This window comes from Melanotaenia boesemani, chromosome 11 (assembly GCF_017639745.1).
Source record: "Melanotaenia boesemani isolate fMelBoe1 chromosome 11, fMelBoe1.pri, whole genome shotgun sequence".
NCBI lineage: Eukaryota > Metazoa > Chordata > Actinopteri > Atheriniformes > Melanotaeniidae > Melanotaenia > Melanotaenia boesemani.
In genome coordinates this window covers 326,116-342,642 of record NC_055692.1, presented here as the reverse complement: position 1 = coordinate 342,642, position 16,527 = coordinate 326,116, and the positions used below count along the sequence as shown (strand labels likewise).

The window sequence follows — 16,527 nt, the reverse complement described above, 5'->3', positions numbered from 1 at the left end:
CAGTATCAAATGCAGCACTGAGATCCAGCAGAACCAGGACTGATACTAGACCAGAACCAGGACTGATACTAGACCAGAACCAGGACTGATACTAGACCAGAACCAGGACTGATACTAGACCAGGATCAGGACTGATACTAGACAAGAATCAGTATTCAACCTAATGTCATTTAACACTTTGACCAGAGCTGTTTCAGTGCTGTGATGAGGTCGGAAGCCGGACTGAAATTTATCAAGATTTCCACTTTCATTTAAAAAGTCATGAAGCTGGTGAAATACAACTTTCTCAATAATCTTGGAAATAAAAGAGGTTAGAGACGGTCTATAGTTGTTCATTATAGAGGCGTCTAGAGTCCTTTTCTTTAGGAGGCTTAATAGCAGCTATCTTTAGTGACTTGGGAAAAATGCCTGATGCCAGTGAGCTGTTAACTATCAGTAGGAGACCACTTTCTACTGAGGTAAAAACTGGTTTTAAAAAGTCGGATGGGATCATGTCCAGAGTGCATGTTGTTGATTTCAAATGCCAAACTGTTTCTTGTAGGACTTTTAAATCAACCATTTCAAATTGTGACATAACATCAGAATTATTTCCAGGTTTTAGACACAGACTAGTTTTCTTGTTTGACTGTGTGGAATTAATATTTTGCCTAATTGTTTTAATTTTTTGGCTAAAAAAGTTTGCAAATTGGTTGCATTTCTCAGTAATTATAACACAGTCTTGACCAGTTATGTAAACTGTAATCTAGTCTCATTTCTTGAAGACTTACAAAGTCCAGATTTCCCGTCACTTTCTAAACTTTGTACCAAACTGACTTGACTGTGAGCTGTTACCTGACATGGTTCCCACGCCGATCACCAAACACTCCACCAGAGCATCCAACGTGAAGGTGGGACCCAGCACAGCCATGCCAGAAGCAATGTTGTTCCTGACTTCATCCTGAAAGCATCACATATGTCCTTCTTTAGGAAGGTGGGAAACACAAGGAACGCTGGAATAAGCCGAATCTCTGTTTGTCTAACCTGAGAACTGGAGCTTAGGGCAAACTTGGCAAGAGCGCAGGCTTTGGAGAGGTCGATGAGGAGCAGGAAGAAGGGCAGGGCCTCACTGGAAGAAAGGAACACTGAATGAAGAAGCCCGAAGACAGAAGATGACAGAAAACCCACAGTGTCCTTACTTGAGGCCGGTGAGTTCTTTATCGAAGAAGTGAATGACGACGGTGCTGAAAACAAAGCTGGAGAATATGGTGAACAGACCGGCGATGCCTGGAGGACGAAAAGATGAAATTCAATCCTTCTGATAACAAAGAGACTCTGGAACCTTCTGGAGGACTTACCCAGAATATATTTGGATCCCAGCTGCCTTAAACTCTGGAACTGGAAGTAAATGTAGATGATGGCGATGCAGCGTGTGATGGTCAGGATGATGATGTCACTGCTCAGCACTTCCTGTGGACACAGAACTGAAATGAAGCATCGAACCTTCACATCTGGCTCATTTCTAGACCAGGAAGACGTGGGATGAACAGGCCCAGCAATCTGCTGCCTCCATAAACCATAAACCTGCACCTGGAACGTAAACCTGGACCTGGACCGTAAACCTGGACCTTAAACCTGGACCTGGACCGTAAACCTGGACCTGGACCTTAAACCTACACCTGGACCGTAAACCTGGACCTTAAACCTGGACCTGGACCGTAAACCTGGACCTTAAACCTGGACCTGGACCGTAAACCTGGACCTGGACCGTAAACCTGGACCTTAAACCTGGACCTGGACCGTAAACCTGGACCTTAAACCTGGACCTAGACCATAAACCTGGACCTGGACCGTAAACCTGGACCTGGACCGTAAACCTGGACCTTAAACCTGGACCAAGATCTGGACCTGAAGGAAGTTGAGATCTTTCACCTGGACATGAACCTGGGCCTGAATGGATCCAGGACTTGAAACTATATTTCTATTCAGGGAAATCTCCATATGTGGACTCCTGAAATCATTTCTCTGATTCCCTCCATCAGGACTTTTTATTTTCTACCGTGTCCTGTCCAGCACGGCGGCGGCAGAATGATGGTCTGGCTGCTGTAATGTGCCGAACACATCTGCTTTACCAAGAGGAGCTTTATGGGTAAAAGTCTCCTCTTGATAATCTGATGTTTTATTTCTTTATTTATTTAAATATCTTGTTTTATCTTATTTATTTAAAATGATGGAATTAATGTAACCTTGCTGGACCTGACCGGAGGGGACGCGAAATAAAGGAGGATAGTGAAGAGAAGTAAGAAGCAAAGTAGAAAAAAGGAAGAGGAAACAAAGATCCAGCAGATAGAAGCAACGAGCTTCAGTCCATCCTAACAGCAGACAAGCAGCTGCTACACCTGTACAGAAACACAACAGAGAATTTCTTACAGCTTTTACAGGTAAACTAAGCAGACAATCATCAGGAGTTCCTAAAAATAACCAAGACATCAACAACAACATGAATCACAACAACAACCAAAGAACCAGAAACACACACACCTGAACCAAAGCATCTCTTAGTGTATAAACACACTGGACACCTCAGTGCTGAGTCAGCATGCAGAAGATGAGGAAGGAGGAGGATCAGAGATGAAGCCAAGCCCCCATGGAGGCTAGAGGCAGACTAGGGCGGCCCAGAGACCCGGGCCATCAGCAGCAATCCTGGAGCAAACCCCGCCACCACGAAGACCACCCCGGAGCCACCCAGAGGGCGGCAGAGGAAGGACCCAGCTTGTCAAAGAACTTGTCAAATCAAATCAGATCAGATTTGATTTTCACTTTGTAGTGGAAGCAGAACGACATCTTTGTCCCATCATCCCCCACAGGACATGGTACGACTGGTCCATGTAGTTCCTGGTAATAAACAGCTTCAGGGACTGATGCTCCTCCAGCTGCTGTTCCCACTCCTCAGTAAGAACAGCAGCTATTGGCTGTCCTACAACTCGCTAATTAGCATCATCAGCCTGGTACATATAAAAATAGAAAAAACCTAAAAATGAATAAAAATAAATGAATAATAATTCTGTCAATATTTTCTTCATTCTTTACAGTTTTTTTTACTTGTATTTTGTTTTTTAAATTAAGAGTCTGGAGCATGACTCTGTTAAATATTTCCTCCACACTCTTCATTAACAGACGTTACTGTGACGGTAAACCAGCAGGATCCTCCAGCAGCAGCTTCTACGTTTCATTTCCAGCCTGGTCATGAAACAGAGCTGAACGTCGTCTGAATGCAGCTGCTGCTGCTGCGAGAAGACCAAGCCTCGTATGAGAGGGTCTGACCAGCACCGCTCCTCGTTGGGAAGATAAACTCCCTTCATTCACCTCCGTCTCCAAAAGTCTCCAATAACACCAGAAAAACTCACCAGAGGGTCTGAAAACTCGCTAAATACAGCTGAACTGACTTTTCCTCCACACAGCCACAAAGTCGCTACGCTGAGGAATAATAAATTCCCAGAAGATCCGGCAAACGTATCGATGAAAAATCCACTCGCTCTGTCAGAGGAAGCCCAGCAGACCAAGATCGGTAAGAGCTGGTGGCGATGGTGCAGGGCAAGCTTGTTAAGAGCCTCCTTCTGGCCCCCGCTGTGGTCCATGTAGACCCATGAGACATGGGTCTGCCAGAAGGCCCCAGACCACCAGTCAGGACCCCCAGACCGGTGACCTCTCAGGACCACTGTCCAACAATGAGGCATGCCCTCCGGTTCTGCTGGTAGGGGTGGCCCGCGGGGTCACGTTGCGGTGGGGGGGGGGGTGCAGGCTTAAGGAGGCGGGAAGCAGACCGGTGCAGGACCTGGGCTTTAACGAGGTAAAACTAAAACTCAGAAAAAACTCTGACATGAGCCACAACAGCAAACATCTAGACTGTGGAGGCCGCGGACTGGCAGGAGGACCTGAAGGACGAACTCGGCTCAGGTGAATGAGTTCAAGCGTTCTGTTAACCTGATGAAGCTGCTAGTTTAACTAGTTAATGGTATTTTTACACGGAGGTTTTCCAGGCTGTGGAGTGAGAATATAAATGAAATATTAAATTCTGTGAGGAACTCTGGACATACGAAGAGAATAACGCACGACTTTTATTCCAGTTAACAGGATGAGGAAGCACTTTTTTAATCTTCTGGCTGAATTATTGATCAACAACAAAAGTTGGAGAATTTGACCTTTAATGCAGCAGCGACCTTCATCACCAGCTGCGTTTCCACGACACTTTTTCACGACGTTAAAGACGTAAAACGTCGACAGTGTAGCTGCTTCCGTTCATCGTTATTCCAGTGAAATCCCGCCGTGAGGAGGAGGAAGACTAGAATTCCCTGTCGAACTCTGCATGTCGCTGCTTTGTCTCCTCCTGCCTCCACCCTACTGCGCCTTCGCTGAAACGAACTGGTCACATGACCCCCGCGTCACGTCCCACACGTCAACGTGAAAAAGTGCTTCCATCAAACTTTCCAGGTTTCCTGCTACGTCGACGCGTCTGAAACCTCAGAGAAAACTTTTTAACCACATTTCAAATGTTTCCCAGCTTTTATTGTAATGTTTAGGTTTTGAGCAGTTCTAGGGATGATGGAGCTACTATCATCACCATCATCATCATCATCATCACTATCATCATCATCATCATCACTATCATCACCTCCATCATCATCATCACTATCATCATCATCTTCATCACCATCACTGTCATCATCATCATCACTATCATCATCATCATCACCTCCATCATCATCATCACCATCATCATCATCATCACCATCATCATCATCACTATCATCATCATCATCATCATCATCACTATCATCATCATCATCACTATCATCATCATCATCATCACGATCATCATCATCATCATCATCATCACTATCATCATCATCATCATCATCATCACTATCATCATCATCATCATCATCATCACTATCATCACCATCACCACCATCATCATCATCACTATCATCACCATCACCACTATCATCATCATCACAATCACCATCACCATCATCATCACCACCATCATCATCACAATCACCATCAGCATCACCATCATCATCTTCATCACCATCACTATCATCATCTTCATCACCATCACTATCATCTTCATCACCATCACTATCATCATCACTTTCATCATCATCTTCATCACCATCACTATCATCATCATCATCACATCATCATCATCACTATCATCATCATCTTCATCACCATCACTATCATCATCATCACCATCCTCATCATCATCATCATCACCATCATCACTATCATCATCATCTTCATCACCATCACTATCATCATCATCATCATCACTATCATCATCATCTTCATCCCCATCACTATCATCATCATCACTATCATCATCATCACCATCACAATCATCATCATCATCATTATCATCATCATCACCATCATCATCACTATCATCAGCACCACCATCATCTTCATCATCATCACTATCATCATCATCATCATCACCACCATCATCATCACTATCATCATCATCATCATCACCACCATCATCATCACCACTATCATCATCATCATCATCACCATCACTTTCATAATCTTCATCACCACCATCATCATCACTATCATCATCTTCATCACCACCATCATCATCACAATCATCATCACCACCATCATCATCATCACCATCATCATCATCATCATCATCACCACCATCATCACTATCATCATCATCTTCATCACCATCACTATCATCATCATCATTATCACATCATCATCATCACTATCATCATCATCTTCATCACCATCACTATCATCATCATCACCATCCTCATCATCACTATCATCATCATCTTCATCACCATCACTATCATCATCATCATCACCATCACTATCATCATCATCACTATCATCATCATCACCATCATCATCATCACCACTATCATCATCATCATCACCACCATCATCTTCATCATCATCATCACCACCATCATCATCACCACCATCATCTTCATCATCATCACTATCATCATCATCATCATCACTATCATCATCATCATCACCACCATCATCATCACCACTATCATCATCATCATCACCATCACTTTCATAATCTTCATCACCACCATCATCATCACTATCATCATCTTCATCACCACCATCATCATCACAATCATCATCACCACCATCATCATCATCATCATCATCACCATCATCATCATCATCACCATCATCACTATCATCATCATCTTCATCACCATCACTATCATCATCATCACTATCATCATCATCTTCATCACCATCACTATCATCATCATCACCATCCTCATCATCACTATCATCATCATCTTCATCACCATCACTATCATCATCATCATCACCATCACTATCATCATCATCACTATCATCATCATCACCATCATCATCATCACCACTATCATCATCATCATCACCACCATCATCTTCATCATCATCATCATCATCATCACCACCATCATCATCACCACCATCATCTTCATCATCATCACTATCATCATCATCACCACCATCATCATCACCACTATCATCATCACCATCACTTTCAACATTATCATCATCTTCATCACCATCACTATCATCACCATCACCACCATCATCATCATCACTATCATCATCATCACTATCATCATCACTATCATCATCATCATCACCACCATCATCATCATCACTATTATCATCATCACCACCATCATCATCACAATCACCATCATCATCACCACCACCATCATCATCACCACTATCATTATCATCATCATCACTTTCATCATCTTCATCACCACCATCATCATCATCACTACTATCATCATCATCATCACCACCATCATCATCACCATCATCACCATCATCTTCATCATCATCACTATCATCATCACCACCATCATCATCACCACCATCATCATCACCATCACTTTCAACATCATCATCATCTTCATCACCATCACTATCATCACCATCACCACCATCATCATCATCACTATCATCACCATCATCATCATCATCACCACCACCATCATCATCATCATAACTATTATCATCATCACCACCATCATCATCACAATCACCATCATCATCACCACCACCATCATCGCCACCACCATCATCATCACCATCATCATCTTCACCATCTTCATCACCATGAACTCGTCTTATTTACATTTATTGAACATTTTGTTTGTTTGACGTTTCTGATAAAACAGCTGATTTCAGCCCACGTTCCAGCTGTTAAATAAAACCAGATGTTGTCTCTGTCCCAGCAGCAGAAACTGGACCTTCAGGTCCTCCTGGACCTCCTGGACTCACCTCCTCTGGCTTGGGACAGTCCAGGTTCCATCCACAGATCTGGTCGTTCCCAGTGAACATGTTCATGGACATCATGCAGATGGTGAGGGTCACCGTCCCCACGATCACCTCCCAGGGATGGGAGGCCACCAGGAGGCCGTGGGCTCGGAACAGCGGGGTCAGCATGGTACTGCAGAACCGGAACCGGGTCAGAGACGTCAGGATGGATCAGAACACAGATCTGTTAGAGGAAATGCCACAGTCTGACCCAACAGAACCGGAACTTCTCATCCAACAACACAAACTGGACAGAACTAGTCCGTCATCAGAACCGGGACCCAAAAAACCAGAGAATCTGGTGACGTCATCTTCAATAATAAACTAAATTCCCGTCATTAATCAGATCTTCCTCCTCTTCCTCCGTCAGTCCTTTAATGAGCTCAACAGATTACAGGCTAAATATAGACTCCTGGACATGAAGATCTGAGCCCCTCATCTTGCTGCTGGTTCCGCCTGGAACCAGCTAACTAACCAGCTAACTAACCAGCTAGCGAACTGAGACTTGACTTACCTCAGTGAAGGACTGCGCCGTCTGTCCTCGCGGATCTCCGCTCCACCAGCCACCTCAGCTCGACTCAGTGGAACCACCGTCCTCCTCCACATCGTCCGACTCTGCAGCCAATCAGCGCCGTCACCTGCTCAACGTGCGCCGTAGCCACACCCCGTTACCAAGGCGACGCGAGGAACGACGTATGGCCATATGAAGAGGACGGATCTGACCACCGAGACCAGTCCTGAGCCATTACAACCCTGACCCCACCTGAGGCTGATGCCACGCACATTCACACGCACATTCCCATTGAAATAACTTTGTACAGATCTGGATCATACAGATCTATAGAATGACGTCCAGCACAGCGCGAGCGGATCGATGTCTCATGTTAGGTGTCACGTGCACATTTTAGGACGTTCTCGTCATCAGCGTCACGTGTCAGAGTTCTTTTAATTGTCTCATTAGGAAATAAAAACCAAGGAAAGCAGCAAAGTGTGGCGCGAGAATCCCGCCATCATGTGGAAGGAAAACGTTGTGAAACCTTGAAAACTATTTTAAAAGTCTGAAAAAAGTTTAAATCTCTACAACAAAATTTTGTACATGAATTTTTATTTTTCATAAAAGCAACATGCATATTAGAGAGTTTCAAACATGGCGGCGTTTCCACCAAATTTCTAAGTTCTAAGTTTTTAATGTTAAAATCTTCTCCAAACATTTTGTAAGTGTTAAATTTTACTTTAAAAGAAGAGGAGGAGGAAGAAGAAGAATAGGGGAAGGAGGAGGAGGAAGAGGAGGAAGAAGAGAAGGAGGAAGAGGAGAGGAAGAAGAGGAGGAGGAAGAAGAAGAAGAGAAGGAGGAGGAAGAGGAGGAGGAAGAAGAGGAGTAGGGGGGGGAAAGAGGAGGAGGAGAAGGAGGAGGAGGAAGAAGGGGAGGAGGAGAAGGGGAGGAAGAAGAGGAAGAGGAGGAGCAAGAAGAGGAGGGGGAAGAGGAAGAGGAGGAGGAAGAGGAGGGGGAAGAGGAAGAGGAGGGAGAAAAAGAAGAAGAGTCCTCAGGAATCATCGGCTCAGGAATGATTCGGCTCAGGAATGAATCGGCTCAGGAATGAATCGGCTCAGGAATGATTCGGCTCAGGAATGAATCGGCTCAGGAATGAATCGGCTCAGGAATGATTCGGCTCAGGAATGAATCGGCTCAGGAATGAATCGGCTCAGGAATGATTCGGCTCAGGAATGAATCGGCTCAGGAATGAATCGGCTCAGGAATGATTCGGCTCAGGAATGAATCGGCTCAGGAATGAATCGGCTCAGGAATGAATCGGCTCAGGAATGAATCGGCTCAGGAATGAATCGGTCACGGATGAGTCAGCTTTGACCAGCTATCTTCTCTCATATGGAGACAGAATCGTACTTTTAATGTTTGCAAAAACCCAAAACCTGTTTTAAATGGAAAACCAGGTCTTTTTGAAAAACCCGGTCAGAAAATGAAGTTAAGAAAAGAAAACAACATGAAGAGGAGCCGGAAACTTCCCAGACGAAAACTAAACGCACGGAAACACAAGTAAAAAAACCAAACCAAGCACGTCAGGTCAAAACGAGGAGGCGGCATTTTCCAAATGGTACTTCGAGTAAAGGTCACGAATCTAACTCTAAACAAAACTTCCGGCTGCGTTTCTCCACTCGGCCGAAAGCTGCTTGAAGAGTCCGCTACAAGCCAGTCAGGGTCCAGGCATGAGTCCAGCTTTCAGGGTCAGGATGAGAGTACTCATCAGGTGTCTCTCTACTCAGACTAAGACCAGGAACAGGTTGCCACAGTTCGCTCAAATTTCACAAACCACACCGTCAGCTGCTTCAGCTGCTTCAGAGGTTCATCTGATCTTACCAGAGATTTCACTGGGTACCATTTTTCTTCCAGACCAAATAACCTTTGGAGAAGAACGTCATGATAACTCTGACCATGAAACTGTATTTGGTCCAAACCTGGAGGCCGAGTTTGAGCCAGATGACACCTGTATTTCTGACCCAGACGTTTGACTCGTCCACTGGAGGTGAGGCGACGACTCCCAGATAACGCCGAGGAAGCTGGTAGTGGGTCAGGGTGCTTTTTGGCATGAGTTCTACGATCGCTGCACACTGGGGACAACAGTGAAAGTACCTTCATCAGACTGATACCTGGAAAGCCATGGCAGAACTTCCCTTAGAGGACACCAAGATCACCACCATCTACCCATTAAGCTTCGCCCCGTTTTGGAAGAGATGTTGTTTGGAGAAGTTTACAGTGACGTGATAGAAGCCGTTCTTCAGTTTGTAAGCAACCCTGAGTGGAGGTAGTAGTTTGCAGTAGTGGAGGTCCTCCACTATGATGCTTGCAGAAGAAGGCCCTCAGCAGACACCCTTAAAGACATTGTCATAGAAAAAAGGAGCTTGTGCAGAAGCCAATGTTTGTTTTTGGCTGCTGGAAGAACATCAGAAAAGCTGTCGGGACCGGGAAGGGGAAGTGTGATAGTCCATCGATGCATGAACAAGGTCCGAGGGATGGATGAGGAGCTGGAGCAGAAAGGCCCGTGATCAGAGGTTTGTGGGACTGGGAACGCTGTGATTGGCCACAACTATGGAGAATTCTCTAAACCGAAAGTCTTGTTCTTTGCAGAGAGGATGGAGCTCCTACCCTGACCCAGTCCTGCCTGTTAGTAAAATATCTCTACATTAATGGCTCCAGATGGCAGGGCGTCCATGTTCCTCGGCAGTTAAAGGTAAAACCGTCATGCGGGAGAATTTCATCCCTTCAAAGGTTAATTTTTTATTTGTAAATTTCTACAAAGATAAGATGAGCATGGCATCGTAACGATTAAAAAGGTTTACTAAAAATTGTGGCCAAAGACTGAACGCTGCAGGTCTACCGAAAGCTACAGGTCTACCGAACGCTGCAGGTCTACCGAACGCTGCAGGTCTACCGAACGCTGCAGGTCTACCGAAAGCTGCAGGTCTATCGAGCGCTGCAGGTCTACCGAACGCTGCAGGTCTACCGAACGCTGCAGGTCTACCGAAAGCTGCAGGTCTACCGAACGCTGCAGGTCTACCGAACCCTGCAGGTCTACCGAACGCTGCAGGTCTACCGAACCCTGCAGGTCTACCGAACGCTGCAGGTCTACCGAACGCTGCAGGTCTACCGAACCCTGCAGGTCTACCGAACGCTGCAGGTCTACCGAACCCTGCAGGTCTACCGAACGCTGCAGGTCTACCGAACGCTGCAGGTCTACCGAACCCTGCAGGTCTACCGAACGCTGCAGGTCTACCGAACGGTGCAGGTCTACCGAACGGTGCAGGTCTACCGAACGGTGCAGGACTACCGAACATACACTACCTACACACTACCTACACACTCCACACTACCTACACACTACACACTACCTACACACTCCACACTACCTACACACTACACACTACCTACACACTCCACACTACCTACACACTACCTACACACTACACACTACCTACACACTCCCTACACACTACACGCTACCTACACACTACACGCTACCTACACACTCCACGCTACCTACACACTACCTACACACTCCACACTACCTACACACTACACGCTACCTACACACTGCACACTACCTACACACTACCTACACATTACACACTACCCTCCAGTGAACCCATGTAAGCGGTTTGAGACACACTAAGTGACATTTTGTCCTACAGCAGATCAACTGTTGACCACATGCAGCTTCTTCATCTTTGCAGAGAACAAGGCTTCAGGTTTTTTGTACAGGACGTGGTGTTCGGTCCACTGAGGACGTGGTGTTCGGTCCACTGAGGACGTGGTGTTCGGTCCACTGAGGACGTGGTGTTCGGTCCACTGAGGACGTGGTGTACGGTCCACTGAGGACGTGGCGTTCGGTCCACTGAGGACGTGGCGTTCGGTCCACTGAGGACGAGGTGTTTGGTCCACTGAGGACGAGGTGTTTGGTCCACTGAGGACGAGGTGTTCGGTCCACTGAGGACGTGGTGTACGGTCCACTGAGGACGTGGCGTTCGGTCCACTGAGGACAAGGTGTTTGGTCCACTGAGGACGAGGTGTTTGGTCCAGGACGTGGCGTTGTTTTAGAGGTTTTGTATGCACCCTTTCTGGAGATAATCTTGGATCATAGTACTGGTGGGTTTGTTCCTTTTTCTGTAGATTTTGTGAAATAGAGAAACATTTCAGTAAAGTCCACGTCTGCTGGTTTAGACAGAACAAAGCAGGAATATCATGAGCACGTCCAGGAGTCCGGAGCAGCAGACTCAGTGTTTTCAAACGTGACTCAGTTCAACCGCTTTGGTTTCACGTCTGCCAGCCTGGTCTTCCACCGAGTCCTGGACATGATCTGTGTGAAGGTGTTGTTTCTGATGACTCATCAGCCGTTTTGTAAACCAGGAGAAACATTTTACCTGCATCGATTTAAACAGAAACCAGTTTATTTACCTGGGAATGAGGCAGCTAGCAAACCCTGAGATAAGCCCAGGTAACGCTAAGCTGAGCGGTCATGCTGTCCAGAGCTGCTGCCTCGAGAGTTCTGCCTTTGTTAACTGGACAGAGGATAAAGAATCCATCCAAAAACAAGGTTTGGAAGTAGATTTAGCTCTTGAGAGGTAGTTGCTTACATTTGTGCACCAGCAGTTACTGCAGATCAGGTGGCCTACTTGGATGTCCTCATTGAAGAATACATCCAATCTAGAGCGGAGCTACGTCCAGACTTCCGCCTCAAACCAAAGCCCCGTTACTTGTGTCCTGATCCTGAGCTTATTCCACGGTTTGGAGCGCTAATCCGTCTTTGGACATTAAGATTTGAAAGTAAGCATGCTCTCTTTAAACAGCTACCAGAAAACTACACAACTTTAAGAACTTGTGTGCTACGTCAGCAGAACGTCTGCAGCTGCTACAAGCTGACCTGGGCGGAGGCAGTTTGTTTCCTCCTGCCATTCAGGTTGGAAAGGGACTGAATTCTATGTTAGTAACGATACTGACAGCATCAGAGGAGCAACGTCAGCCTTTAACTTCACACATGACGGCCCTGTGGCCACTAACGCCATCACTGTGAAGGGGACAAAGTACAGGGCGTGATGATGATGATGATGCCTTCACGTGGGTAATATCAAACTAACTTTCATCCATAACAACAACTTTGTGTACTTTGTTGTGTGCCAACAACAGACTGTGGAGATTCCTGTCCAGATCCAGAAGAAACACAACCTGTGTGTAAAGCCAGATGGTTTCTGGTTATTATCCGTTAATAAAGGTACAAGCTGAATGACACAGTAATACCATCATTCCCTCTTAGACACATACTGACATGTCAGCACTGGAAATAAGACTAAACATCTGGATGGTGTAACCCCACCTAACAGAGGATGAACTGCAGGCCCTCCTGGACAAGTTGGCATTGGAGTGGAAACCAAACTGATCTTCATCAGAGAGGAAGATCTCCTCACCACGACCACATCTATCCAGTCCCGAAAGCTTCTCAATGCTTGGCAAACTGCAGGTATGTCTTTAACAAAGTTTACCAATCTACCAAACTACAAATCTCATTTATGTGCATGTGATGGACTGGACATGATTTGTAATTTGCCCCAACAGTTTGAGAAAATATCAGATTTTAAATTTGTATGTATTAAAAAAGAGAATGTTTTTTTTTACTTGTAGATAAAATGTGTTTGAACCCGACTCCTGTAGAAGCTTCTGATATTTTCTCCAGGTACCTCCAGCCCGCCAAGTGGGTCCAGCAGGTAAAAACAGTAAAAACCTGAGGGCCTGAAAACGTCCGTGTACCATGGAACAGACGGAGAAACGTCCTGCTGCCAAAGACCGAAGAGAAATTATATGAATTATTGATGAAATGAGGTTAATGGAATTAAATCCAACAGTTGTAAGAACGGCTGCAGCTTCCCGAAGCTCGGCTGTAAACAGGAGAAAGCTTTTCTTAACGTGTTAATTATTATTAACGCATTATTATTTTTTCTGTTTTAAAGGGTTCTTTCCTCCTTTTTGTTGGCTAGCGAGCTCCGTTACAACCTTCTTTATTAAGATAATTAAGTCCAAACTTTAAATGGACTTTCAAGCCTTGTGTATGGATTCAGTGTTTATATGTCAGCTACACAAACGTTTGTTCATATTAGGATGATTCCTGTAAATAAGTTTTAATATTTGTTGACTGTGTCCATGTGGATGAACCGTTTTCAGGATTTTAATGTAAACTTCAAAAGAGTTTAAATAAAGACTTTTATTTTGCAGTGGATTTGACTCCGATTCTTCTAAAACGAAATACGACGTCATTTCAATTATTTCTTGATTGTTTGGTGTAAATTAAACTTCATAGTACGCACAAGTTTACTCAATGTAGATTTAAAAAAACACACAAGCGTCAAAAATCTACAGCATTGAATTAAATTAATTACAGCAATAAAACACAGAAGAATAAAGTTTACTAGAGTACAAGTACTTCTTGGTTTTCTCCCCAAAAACATTCTTGTATTTTATTTACATTAAAAACATGTAAAAGTTTTCCAGTAACAAATCTACTTACAGTAGTAATAGTAGTAGTACTCGCATCAGTAGTCGTAGTAGTAGTAGTAGTCGTAGTAGTAGTAGCAGTAGCCGTAGTAGTAGTAGTAGTCGTATTCGTAGTGGTAGTAGCAGTAGTCTTAGTAGTAGTAGCAGTCGTAGTGGTAGTAGCAGTAGTCTTAGTAGTAGTAGTAGCAGTAGTAGAATCATTAGTTGTAGTAGTAGTAGCAGTAGCAGTAGAATCATCAGTAGTAGCAGTAGCAGTAGCAGTAGTAGAATCATTAGTTGTAGTAGTAGTAGCAGTAGTAGTAGTAGCAGCAGCAGTAGTAGAATCATCAGTAGTAGTAGTAGCAGTAGTAGTAGTAGTAGTAGTAGCAGTAGTAGAATCATTAGTTGTAGTAGTAGTAGCAGTAGTAGCAGTAGTAGTAGCATTAGTAGAATCATTAGTTGTAGTAGTAGTAGCAGTAGTAGTAGTAGTAGTAGCAGCAGTAGTAGAATCATCAGTAGTAGTAGTAGTGGTAGCAGTAGTAGCAGTAGTAGTAGTAGTAGTAGTAGTAGCAGCAGTAGTAGAATCATCATTAGTAGTAGTAGTAGTAGTAGCAGTAGTAGTAGTAGTAGTAGTAGCAGTAGTAGAATCATCAGTAGTAGTAGCAGCAGCAGTAGTAGCAGTAGTAGCAGTAGCAGTAGTAATAGTAGTAGCAGTAGTCGTAGTAGTAGTTGTAGCAGTAGTCGTAGTAGTAGTAGTAGCAGTAGTAGAATCATTAGTAGTAGTAATAGTAGTAGTAGCAGTAGTAGTAGTAGTAGCAGCAGTAGTAGAATCATCAGTAGTAGTAGTAGTAGCAGTAGTAGCAGTAATAGTAGTAGCAGTAGTCGTAGTAGTAGTGGTAGTTGTAGCAGTAGTCGTAGTAGTAGTAGTAGTTGTAGCAGTAGTCGTAGTAGTAGTAGTAGTAGTTGTAGCAGTAGTCGTAGTAGTAGTAGTAGCAGCAGTAGAATCAGTAGTAGTAGTAGCAGTAGTAGCAGTAGTAGTAGTAGTAGTAGCAGCAGTAGTAGAATCATCAGTAGTACTAGTAATAGTAGCAGCAGTAGCAGTAGCAGCAGCAGTAGTCGTAGTAGTTGTAGCAGTAGTCTTAGTAATAGTAGTAGTCGTAGTAGTATTAGTAGTAGTAGTAGTAGTAGCAGTAGTAGAATCATTAGTAGTAGCAGTAGTAGTAGTAGTAGTAGTAGCAGTAGTAGTAACAGCAGTAGTAGCAGTAGTAGAATCATTAGTAGTAGTAGTAGCAGCAGTAGTAGAATCATCAGTAGTAGTAGTAGTAGCAGCAGCAGCAGTAGTAGTAGTAGTAGTAGCAGTAGCAGCAGTAGCAGTAGTAGAATCATTAGTTGTAGTAGTAGTAGCAGTAGTAGCAGTAGTAGCATTAGTAGAATCATTAGTTGTAGTAGTAGTAGCAGTAGTAGTAGTAGTAGCAGCAGTAGTAGAATCATCAGTAGTAGTAGTGGTAGCAGTAGTAGCAGTAGTAGTAGTAGCAGTAGTAGTAGTAGTAGCAGCAGTAGTAGAATCATCAGTAGTAGTAGTAGTAGCAGTAGTAGTAGTAGTAGTAGCAGTAGTAGAATCATCAGTAGTAGAAGCAGCAGCAGTAGCAGTAGTAATAGTAGTAGCAGTAGTCGTAGTAGTAGTAGTAGTTGTAGCAGTAGTAGTAGTAGTAGTAGTAGTAGCAGTAGTAGAATCATTAGTAGTAGTAGTAGTAGCAGTAGTAGTAGTAGTAGTAGCAGCAGTAGTAGAATCATCAGTAGTAGTAGTAGTAGTAGTAGCAACAGCAGTAGCAGTAGTCGTAGTAGTTGTAGCAGTAGTCGTAGTAATAGTAGTAGTCGTAGTAGTATTAGCAGTAGTAGTAGTAGTAGCAGTAGTAGAATCATTAGTAGTAGCAGTAGTAGTAGTAGTAGTAGCAGTAGTAGTAACAGCAGTAGTAGCAGTAGTAGAATCATTAGTAGTAGTAGTAGTAGTAGCAGCAGTAGTAGAATCATCAGTAGTAGTAGTAGTAGCAGCAGTAGCAGTAGTAGCAGTAGTAGTTGTAGTAGTAGTAGCAGTAGTAGAATCATCAGTAGTAGTAGTAGTAGCAGCAGTAGTAGTAGTAGCAGTAGCA

At 44.1% G+C, this 16,527-nt stretch overlaps 1 protein-coding gene across 4 annotated transcripts in view; it reads right to left on the bottom strand.

Annotated features, from left to right (window-relative positions):
* The window catches only part of LOC121648416 (3-hydroxy-3-methylglutaryl-coenzyme A reductase-like), a 34,016-nt gene extending 26,051 nt beyond the window's left edge, over positions 1-7,965 (bottom strand). For 3 of the 4 annotated variants that reach the window (XM_041998492.1, XM_041998495.1, XM_041998496.1), the window contains exons 1-6: positions 7,859-7,965; positions 7,309-7,528; positions 1,335-1,446; positions 1,176-1,263; positions 1,021-1,105; positions 832-937 (exon numbers count right to left, since the gene is read on the bottom strand). In XM_041998492.1, coding sequence (XP_041854426.1) covers positions 832-937; positions 1,021-1,105; positions 1,176-1,263; positions 1,335-1,446; positions 7,309-7,473 — 556 coding nt within the window. In that variant the 5' untranslated portion in view covers positions 7,474-7,528; positions 7,859-7,965. Of the gene's footprint in view, positions 1-831; positions 938-1,020; positions 1,106-1,175; positions 1,264-1,334; positions 1,447-7,308; positions 7,529-7,676; positions 7,801-7,858 lie in introns of those variants that run through there. The other variant, XM_041998494.1, reaches the window with a different exon arrangement.
* Between the last annotated feature and the right edge of the window lie 8,562 nt (positions 7,966-16,527).